Source organism: Toxoplasma gondii, chromosome VIIa (genome assembly GCF_000006565.2).
Source record: "Toxoplasma gondii ME49 chromosome VIIa, whole genome shotgun sequence".
In the NCBI taxonomy this organism is placed as follows: domain Eukaryota; phylum Apicomplexa; class Conoidasida; order Eucoccidiorida; family Sarcocystidae; genus Toxoplasma; species Toxoplasma gondii.
This window is the reverse complement of record NC_031474.1, coordinates 3,608,099-3,618,460: the sequence shown is the minus strand read 5'-3', so window position 1 is coordinate 3,618,460 and position 10,362 is coordinate 3,608,099. Positions and strand designations below refer to the sequence as shown.

Sequence of the window (10,362 nt, the reverse complement as noted above, 5' to 3'; positions counted from 1 at the left end):
TCCATCCTCTTTGCATTACACAGAACTGCAAGTTTTTGTTTCTCCTGAAGTAAACGGAAGAACACAAGCAGGGGCAATTCATAGACCTGCTGTTCGTGACAGAGATCGCGTTCGTTCTTGGGGAAACGACGTGGGCAACGCTAAGCAGAAAGCAGCAGAAGCTAGACTCTTCTTTGGCATTGCGATATTGCCGATGACATGATAGCAAACCTGGGACACTGAGTTTGATTCTTGTATGAGATATGGATGAGATACAGGCAACCAAGTTCTGTATTATTGCTGGACACCACCAGCCCACTGCAGTGCTTAAGAAACCTAAAAGTGTTGGATTTCAATATCCTACGACAGGAAGGTTATTTAACATCTGTTATGTTCCTGGCGGAATATATGGATTACTGTTAGTTTAGATCGTGAAGGTCTTTGTTTACCGGGACCAAGATCTAGTGTGTTAGCATGGTTTCGAGAATAAATTCACATGGAATCAGCGGGCTACTACGCAGAAATCCGTCCGTTTAAAGCACCCACAGAACCATAAAAATTTGCAGGTGTCTCCCTCCATACTCTAGTCGTTCCGCGGTGGCTTCGCTGCTCTCCTACATCCGATGTATCCATGCGCGGGCCCTGGAAATTTTACTCGCAGACAGTGGCAGAAAGGAGTGATAGATGCCTGAGGACCTGAATAAAAGTCAGGATCTGAAGGCAAAACTGCTGAATAAAGGAAAAGTGTCGGGGCTCGATAGTGTATTACGGTGACCTGGTATCCAGCACCGGGTCAACGCCGCTGAAGTCTCTGTCCACAAGTATGTGAACGAAACACTTTCCTTCTATGGATATATTTAAGCTGCTAAGCGTGTGATGCTTGTTTTTAAATGCGTACCTCTTTGATGCAGCAGGAGCGTCTGTCTCACACACAAGTTTCTTTCCTTGTCAGGTACCAGGTACGCGACAGGCGAAGAGTCGGACTGGTCCTTTTTGCAGTGTTTGAGACTCACGTGTTGTCTGGGTGTTGTATTTCGCTATAAGCTTTGTCGGTGCCAAGCGTTCGTTTGAGAAGCCAACATCTGTACTCAAGTGGTACGAAAACCGTGATACTTATTTGGCAAATTTGCTTTCTCCTGTTAGTGCGTACAGAAACCCGGGGACTTATGTGACTCCATGCCAGATAGCCGGTTCCATAAAACGTTCCACATCATATGCTTGATCGTAATTTGTGTCTGGTTATGCAGCTCTAGCCGTGCCGAGTTGTGCCAGATACAGCACGTCTCACCACGGGGTAGTTCACCGCAGATTCCAGTAAGGTGCCGACACGGGTTTCATTCGGTAAACCTCGACGACATAGACATCTACCCGGTAACGTGGAAGACCGATCCTCAGATTTGAGGCGGGCAGCAGCCACAAACTGCAGAGATGTGCTTGCCTTTTACGAGGATGTGTAAATGCCGGTTGTTCCCCGTAGGACTGCACCAGGATTTTGTTGCTGTTGTTTGTTTAGAGTACTCCATCCTTCTACGGTCGTCGCCAGAGGGTAACACTTCCAATCTCCAAACCACTGTCAATGTGATAACCTCAATGATGTCTCATTCGTTTGTGCATTGGTGGTTAAACAGAGTACGTGTTACCGAGCTGCTCACATTTCTTTGTTATCAACGAGGTAGGTAGCCCCTATTACGGAAGACGGAAGTGTCAAACAATCATTTAAAAGGATATCGTCGACCAACTGAGAAAGAAAAAGAGCATAATTCGTGAGAGACTGGAGACAACGTGAAGAAGCCTTGTTGGAGAAGTTCGTCCGTATCAAGGAACAGAGTATCTCGCGAGAGCTTCTTTTTTTGCCGGCTATTGTCTGTGTCAGTCGCCAGTCTTCAGTATCCCGGGTAAAAGCTCTTCGGTCCATTCCACCGTTTTTGGTAGTGGTACGTGACTGCCCCAGCTGTTTATTGAGTCAGTTTTATGGTTTTGTCAATCGTTTCTCCACCTCACACCTTCTCCCGACACAACATCCTCCGCGTTTTGCGGCGTTTGCTCCGTCAGCCTACGTGACTATACAGATCCAGGAGCGTTTTTACTGGGACTAGAATTTGTGACCATAACCAACAAAGCTGGACACTTTTCCCGCCACCAGTTGGCCAGGTGCCGCAAGTTTCGTTGCAGCCTTCATTCTCTGTGACAAGCTGAGCTCGATGGCGAACGGTTTTCCCTTTGTCATTCTCACAGCGGCACTGTTTGTGCAAGTGGCTGTGAATGCGGAGCAGCCGGCTGGACCCCAGGCAGCTTCAGTTCCAGCTGTGCCGTCAGACGAGAAGAACGCTGGTAATGAAGTAACGGAAAACCCAGCAATGCCGCCAGTGTTGGAGGACGTTATTGAGTCGATGGAGGGCGGTATCTCGGCGATTCACAGCGTCGAAGACAGGCTGAAGAAAGATCTAGAGATGATGATGTCTGTGGAAAAAGAGTTGCGGGACAACGGTGCGTTGAACTCGGCCGCCGGCGAGGAACCGCTAATTGAAGGAGCTTCTGCGGGTAGCGTCATCACCATGATCTTGAAACGAATGCGCGACGATACAGCCGCTATGAAAAGCATGATGGTCAAAGAAATGGACGACATCCGGCGCATGGTGAACTACGACACGTCTGTCACCTCACGCATCATGCAGCTGTTTCCCGCCGTCGACATCCAGGGAACCCTCGAAGCCATGAAAGGTGCTGTAACACAGCAAATGGAGTTGCTCCAAACCATTCTCGGCAGCGGCGCAAACCTCCCAAATAGCATCCTGTGACCGAGTTGCGGGATGCAGTCGAGGGCGTTTGTTTTCGCGATGTGAAGAACCTGTTTCGTAGGGTACAACAGTGTCGAGGCGAGCACGCATGAACCCTTCTCCGCGGTGGGTGCGTCGGAACTTGGCATACACGGCTGTCATTCTTGTCGATTATTCAATATCATGTTTTCTGGTTGACTATTTTGGTTTTGTTTTGACTTTGAGTGAACCAACTTCGTTCATCAATGATGTTCGAAACGTGGGCTTCCTGTCAGCATGCTTCCGCTATTTCTCAGTCCACGCACACATATGCACGACACTGCACTGCTGAAGTGAAGTGATTTCTCGGATGAAGAACAGCAAATAGCAGCTCTTTTTAGAGAACGGAAAGGCCAAACGATTCTGCAGGACAAACGGTCAGTTTGCTCCGCGGATCCAAGGGCTGCAATATGCATGTTCCTGAAGAGCGCTTTGGTGGGACAAGTTAGGAACTCGTGGTTGGTTTCGAGAAGATGTAAAACGCAGCACGCTACCTGTAGATACCATTGTTCGGCATCATGTATTACCAGGTGCAATGATGCAAGCAGTTTGTTTAAAAAACGCGGAACACAGGTATGGTACGTAAACACGTGTGTATTATATTACCGTGTCCGTGATGTACTTCATGGGGAATGAAAGGTGGGAGCGGCAGTAATTTCTCCGCATCCAACAAAGTCAAGCGGCGAGACCTAACATATCATTCCGGATTTTCCAACGAGATACGACGTCAGAACAACGTAGTTCGAACCTCAACTCTATGTATCCTTCGAGATAACGGTTGATTGCACCAGCACCCACCTAGCAAGAAGCGTGTTCTTTACTTGCTGCTACATCGATACGGTTCGGTGTAGACGATAAAACCAGATGGAACTGTTTTCCTTTTTACAATTCGAGTTCTCCAGTGAGTGAAACACCCCTTTTGTGGGAAGGCTCTTAATCGATGAGCAGTCAAAGTAGTCTGCATGTGAGATAGCGTTTGGGCAGGCAGCCTCCTATAAATCGGAAAAATGTTAAATTTTTCAGAAGTATTTCCAGCGTTCGCCCGCATGTCTACTTTATCTCCTCTGCTAGTTGGCTGAGTTGCTTTGATGATCAACAGTGGTGTCTGTTCCTGCGATGTGGCATTATTCCCAGTCATACAGATCATAATGGATATCGCTTCGTGTCTGAGTCCGTTCCTCATGCGCAAGCATCAGTTTACAGCAACTGTGGCGCGAAGTAGTGTTCATGATTTCCCAACGGTCTGAACGTAATTCTGACGGACAGGCCGACCACGTCAGGCGTGTCAGTACGATTCGAGGTGTTCGGAACGGCCAAGCCGTTTAACTTGTACTGGCATGGGTAGAGGTGCGCCAGTGACACGACTAAGAGCCTCAGTTCGGTTCATGGTCTAGCGAAAGGACAGTGGCAGCCGAGAGGCCAAAAAGCGCTGCTCGGGGGCACTAGCCGGATGCGCCATCAATACCAGAGTCTAGGGGCACACAATGCTTTCAAAAGTGAAAGTCCGATTTTCTCCGGTTCATAGGCATGGGGAGGTATCACGCCTCGTCCGAACCCCTGGAGATTTGTCAGTGAGACGGTCAGGCACAACAGGAAGGTGCGTGTGACGACCTTTCAGAACAGTCTTTTTTGGCTCTTTTGCAGGCGAAAACTGCCGCATTAACTTGTTGCACTTGACGACCACGCTCCCGCTCTCCGACATCCGTTTTGTCTGTAAAATGACCGGAGTCAAAAACACCCTCATTGTCGCGCTCGCGATTTCTATGATGACTGCAGGCGTCATGGGAGCCCACCCCGAGAAACTTCTGGGACGAGACGAGAAACCCGGAACTGCAGCAGGAGAACCAGTGGAAGCGATGAGTGAGATGATGAAGGGCATGATGGAGCTGAAGCAAATGATTGAGAAGGACACGATCGTCAACGCCGAAGCTCTGGAAAAGCTGCCTTCCATTGACATGTCGTCCTTCCTAGACACACTGCGATCCATCATCACCGCAAAGTTTGAGTTGCTCTCTGGCCTCATTGGAGGCATTGGAGGCGGCTCCAGTTTCGGCAACCTTCTGCCGGTACTGCCAGGAGGTTCCTTGTTTCCTGGGCTTCCCGAACTCAATCTAGGTGGTATTCCTTCTTTGATTCCTGGCCAAACAGCATGATCGGGCAGCAACCGTTTTTCGTATAGGATGCCCGCTCTGGATTCCTCCCTGTTTGAGGGCTCGTGCGTGACTTTTTCCCGAACGCTGTTGGTGTTCTTCACCGTTTGACTTCTCTCTCCGGAAAACATTTTGTCAAACCTTTACCAGTTTTGCATCCGGATTGACACCGAGGGAAACTAAACATGACTCACAACTGCCGCAAGAGCGGTTTCCCGTTTCACGTGGCTGACAGTTGATTTCGTACGTCTTAGAGTAAACCTTGCACCAACACACTAGGTCGGCATGATTCCCATGTTTCACCCGTTTTAGCCGTATACATTCTCGTCCACAGCAACAGCGAAATCTACTGAGCATTTACCTTGAAGTAGCAATATATGGATACTCGAACTACATCCGACCCACCGTGTGCTCTTTTGAGGCACCTGTTACTGGGCAAGTTCACGGGAGTCACTACCTCCGATACGCAGGCTTGCACTAGCCTCTGTTTCTCCACTTGTTCCTTAAAAACGGTTTTGAATGGGATGTAGCCTCTTTGTCTAGAAGCACACGGTGGATCCCTCCTTCCCCAAATGACAACATGCTGTAGGGACTTTCGCTTACTGAAGCGCGCCATCTGACCGTATGATCCCAACGGAATGCCGGGGGCAATTTTTTGCCTCGTCATCAATAATCGTGTCGTAGCGGGTCAGTGTTCTTCTGCCGGCAATGACACTCTATACTGTTCCACACCGCATAAGGGCTGGCTTCCTGCCGTCCACTCGATTGTACTTAAGACAAACGAAATGTCGTCAGTGCATGGTAATTGCTTGGGAATATATATTTTGATCTTCTTGATTGATACAGGTCGAGATATTCTACAAGAGACATAAATCATGCGTGTTAGATTTGCTACTACCTTATTCCTTACTGTCGGAGTGATTACACTTATACTAAACCAACATTTTTGATTACTACAGCTTTCAAGCAAACCCCACGGACCCTTTTGGGTCCTGAGTCGGGGTACCAGAAATGGTAAGCGAGCTAAGTGCTCATGGACAGTCGTCTTTCACGAAATACCTGCGGATCAGCCTCTCGTGAGATGTTCCAGTGCTGGCACCAGCCTCGGCTCAAAAGTGCAAACGTGAAGAAGTGTGCTTTTGAGCCTCACTGGCGCGACAAGCTCCTGTTTGAGAGTGTCAACTTCAGCTGTGAAACGTGTGCTATCCTAAACGTTGTTGACGTTCGTCCCTGTGATACGCGTGCCATGTTGCGAAGTGGACGTAAAAGCTGCTGGACCTCATGACCGATGTGACACGTTGTTCCACACATATTCCAGCCGGTTTTCACACTGAGAAAATCGAGAATGCAACCAGAAAAGCCTCAGCTGACGAAAGCAGAGTGGCTTCCCACCCAGGATCTCAGCTGAAGTCTTTGGAGAAATATTTTGAACCAGAAGCAGACAGTTTCTACAGGCAAAAACCCATTTCTGGTTAAATATGGCCTACTCCGCGTGGCCACCAAAAGAACAGACAGACTTTGAGAATGTGAAAAAACCGGGTGCTGATAAACTAAGGATGCGTACAATGCTTCTCTGCTGAAGTCCACACCATGCATTCATTGATGGGCGTGCTGTGGCAGCCGCTCCGAAGTACTGATTATACATCGTCCAAGCAAATTCAAAGGGCAGACTACCGCCGCCTTCACATGATAACGGCGTTGTGTTCATTTGCAGTCACATCAATCGTACGTTCAGAAAGACGATCCTTTAGCCACTTAGACCGATTCCCCAGACTTGCTCGGAGATAGTGTCAGTGTCACTGCTACACAGCTCAAAGAAGCCACATCCCGTGAAAAATTTTATCGTCTACAAGCGTGGGCCGGTTCTTTGTTCACCGTTCTCGTCACGTGTGGACATGCCGTTGTGTCGTGGCAGCAAATACGAAGAAGCCAAAGACATCCGAAACCGCCCGTTCAGAGTCGGGGAGACTGCCTGGGTTTTCCCACGAGCTGCATGTTCCAGCTAGATGCAAGCACCTGCAGTGGGGATGTATCTCCGAAAAGGCGAGCAATTTTGTCCAAAAAGGGTGAGCTAACCGTGAAATGTCCACTGACATGCAGCGTCCGCTTCTGTCCCAGTACCGATCTTCACTTCGCGTGCTACCCGCGTTCGTTTCGTTTCCCCCCATTCCAGATATCCCTGCCGCTGTGGCGCCTGGAAGCGCTCCTCGACTGCATTGAGCATTCCGCCGTCACAAGACTTTTTTTTCCCTTTTGCCAACGTCGAGAACCTCTCACGGACGAGCAAAGTCTAGTGTTTGGTTTCAGTACGGCGGTCGCTGGCTCTGTGTATGACTGACCTGAAGAAGCAAAGACTTCTTGCAACGTAGAAACGCAAAGGCGCTTCTTTTTTGTGCAATATGGCAGGAAGGCAGGCGGCGTTGTTTTTGGTGGTGCTGTCTGTGGCGGCGGGCCCTGTCTCCCAGCTTGCTCGGGCGAGCGACGACAGCGTCGACAGCGTCGAAACCGCGCGTCAGCACATGGAGCTGGCTATCGAGGCTGACGAAGAGATGCACGAGGCCTACGACCCTTTGTTGGAATTCGTTGAGACGTTCCGGGAAATCAAAAAAGCTGTTGAGGAAGATGCGGCTCTGAGTACAGATGCGATCGACCGCGTGTCCCAGTTCGATCTGGTTTCCCTCCTAGATGTCATCCGAGAGGCTGCACAAGCAAAGTTCGATCTCCTCGGACGCCTCATTACAGACATCGCCAGCGGAATCGGCGAGGGTGCCATGGCTCTGATGGGAGAGGAGGCTGCGTTCATTAGGCCAAGGAGGTCAAAGAGAGGGAAGAAGACTACAACCACAACCAGTTCATCCACAAGTACGAGTACAACGACCACGACATCAACTACCACTACTACCACTACTACCACTACCACCACTACGACTCCTACTACAACTACGACACCAACAACAACTACAACAACCACAACAACTACACCAACAACAACGACAACAACCACAACGCCAACTACAACGACATCTACGACAACCACTACGACTACCACAACTACTACTACACCAACTACAACTACAACAACGACAACTGAACCAACTACAACAACGACAACCACGGAACCAACAACTACAACAACAACCACGGAACCAACCACAACTACAAGCACAACGACGACTACGACAACTACAACGACTACGACACCATCTACGACGACATCCACCACCACTACCCTCGATTAGACCAAAGTGTTTTTGCCGCACAGATTGTACATGCATCAAAAAACGCGATATTTCTTTCTCGTTTGCGCTGGCGTCATCTGCGTCTGCCATTTGAATCTGTCAGCGCTGCCAGCTCCATAGGGCGTGCTCCCTGATGACGTATTTGCACGAAGGGATGTCTTGGCTTCTACATTGGCGAACCGTTTTTGGCACTCCAAAATTTTTATTAACACAAAGCCTTGCACTGGCCTCATTGTCTATTCATAGAACGATAATGTGTTGACCTCGACGTCACGTCCTCTCAAACGCACGTAGAGACAGAATTCCGTGTCATACCCACTGGTCACACCGATGATCAGATGTACAGTTTGGTTGCCCAGTTTCAGTTAGCAAAGCAAACCCCTTCGCTACCATTTTGAAAATGCCAACTGAAAACTTAGACTCCTAGGTTCGCCACATCATAGTGAATCAGGGCATTCGTTATACCCAACCAAGGACGAATTTACTGCCTCCATTCCATGTCTAAACCACAATGCTAACGACTACGGCTTCCAAGCAAGCAAGAATACTGTTAGGATACTGAAATCAAACACTGCTGGAGAGTGGCGGTTGTACACACGGTCGCATTCGCAACATTTTCACACTCGTTGATGTTTCTTCGCATGCGACAGCAGAGCAGCTGGCGAATCTGCGTGTCCTCTGGCAAAAGTGCATAATCCTCCTGTCTGCAAGACCATTTCGGTACCTTGGCTACTCGGATGATTCTACGTATGGCGTAAAGCGGTTCTTTGTCTGACACTTTATCTTGCTAAGTGCACAGAGTCGCTGCCATCTTCCATTTGGATAACAGTAGGAGAAATTCGTAGGTGACAAAAGCAAAAATTCTCGATCAGGACGTGAGCCAGGACAGGTGCCGGGGAATGGTCGAATACCACAACCCCACTAAGGTTATGTGCTGGTGTCGCCATGAGTAAGTCCCTGTTAGTCCGTTGAGAAGGGTGGAACCTTGTGTGACACGGAGGAAGGCAGAAATATTCAAGTGAACAAGGGGATGCCAGTACAAACGAGATTCAGTTGGACAGAAAATCCCCCGTGAGACTACTAGCTCTGTGAACCTCGTACCTACGAAATGAGGATTTCTCTCTGTGCCATAGTGAACCAAGTTCTAGGATGTTCACAAATTCCCCGTTAGAACCTTCCCCAGAGAATGCCTGCTCGTCTCGGGTGCGGAGAGTGTCTGGGTGCGTCATGCAAATGAACGCCACGATAAAAGACGAAAGCTGCAGTACCCTGCTTCTTCATATCCACCTTTTGCATCGTCGTGAAGTACGGACTGTCGCCTTCTGTAACAGTCAGAGAATGCGCCACTCGTCGACCGCGGCATGCTGGACAGAGTTTTGGCGTATTTGAGTACCACACGACAGTAGCGTCACTCGGCCCCGTTTACGTTCTAGGAGTCATGTATGAACAAGTCACATTCAGATGATCTGCGTCAGACGAGTAGAAACACATACCCGCAGAGATGTCGGTAGATGTACACTCATCTGAGTCGCCGCCTCTGCAAGTACTTCGTTCTTCCCGTTTCAGTCGCGGTAGTGCCTGTGTGATGCTAAGTTCCTTGATAGTCCCCAGAAGGCAAACGAAGCTGCTGTGAGCAATGACGAACCAGCTAGCTCTGTCTACGTATATCAACAATCAAGTGGATTTGGTAATGGTCTATTCATGCCTACTCATGTTGAAAACCGCGGATGCAGCACTCGGCAGTTTCATCCTCTACACGCTCCGCGAGGTATGGCGAAACGGTGGTAGACGCGACTTCCAGAGCCTCCTGAGACGCACTTTGCAACGGAAGGCAACCTTACGTCAAAAACTCTCGTCTAAAGAGACGGAACTGCAAAATCAGCTCTGCACTTCGTACCGTTATTTGTCGACACTGGAGACCGGAGAACAGCCACATCCAGTTACGAAAAGCAACAAAGGAGCTCTGCACCCACCTTCTGCGCCGCATACACACCGTCGAGAGTTCGCATTTGTATACGGTCTGTGTTTCTTTTCGGCTGTTCAATATGTTGTGTGAAAGAGCCGCAAAGTTAGAAAAGCTAGGAAAGCCTTTTGTTTTCGTCTTGCGAGTTCTTGTCCGGAGGAAAATCAGCTGCATGCGCTGGATAACAGGCGAACTCGCCTTCCCTCCTAATCGTT

The 10,362-nt window shown here is 49.1% G+C and overlaps 3 protein-coding genes across 3 annotated transcripts; all 3 read left to right on the top strand.

Annotated features, from left to right (window-relative positions):
• The first annotated feature begins 1,449 nt into the window (after positions 1 to 1,449).
• TGME49_202090 (hypothetical protein) lies at positions 1,450 to 3,380 on the top strand. Its single transcript, XM_002367454.2, has one exon. The coding sequence runs from the start codon at positions 2,181 to 2,183 to the stop codon at positions 2,775 to 2,777; it is 597 nt and encodes a 198-aa protein (XP_002367495.1). The 5' UTR covers positions 1,450 to 2,180; the 3' UTR covers positions 2,778 to 3,380.
• Positions 3,164 to 5,149, top strand: TGME49_202100 (hypothetical protein). The gene is made up of 2 exons (XM_018779189.1): positions 3,164 to 3,696; positions 4,572 to 5,149. Exons 1-2 carry the CDS (start codon positions 3,660 to 3,662, stop codon positions 4,946 to 4,948), a joined length of 414 nt encoding a protein of 137 aa, XP_018637419.1. The 5' UTR covers positions 3,164 to 3,659; the 3' UTR covers positions 4,949 to 5,149.
• Positions 5,150 to 7,175: 2,026 nt separating this feature from the next.
• TGME49_202110 (hypothetical protein) lies at positions 7,176 to 8,502 on the top strand. Its single transcript, XM_002367456.2, has one exon. The coding sequence runs from the start codon at positions 7,345 to 7,347 to the stop codon at positions 8,182 to 8,184; it is 840 nt and encodes a 279-aa protein (XP_002367497.1). The 5' UTR covers positions 7,176 to 7,344; the 3' UTR covers positions 8,185 to 8,502.
• Positions 8,503 to 10,362: the final 1,860 nt, after the last annotated feature.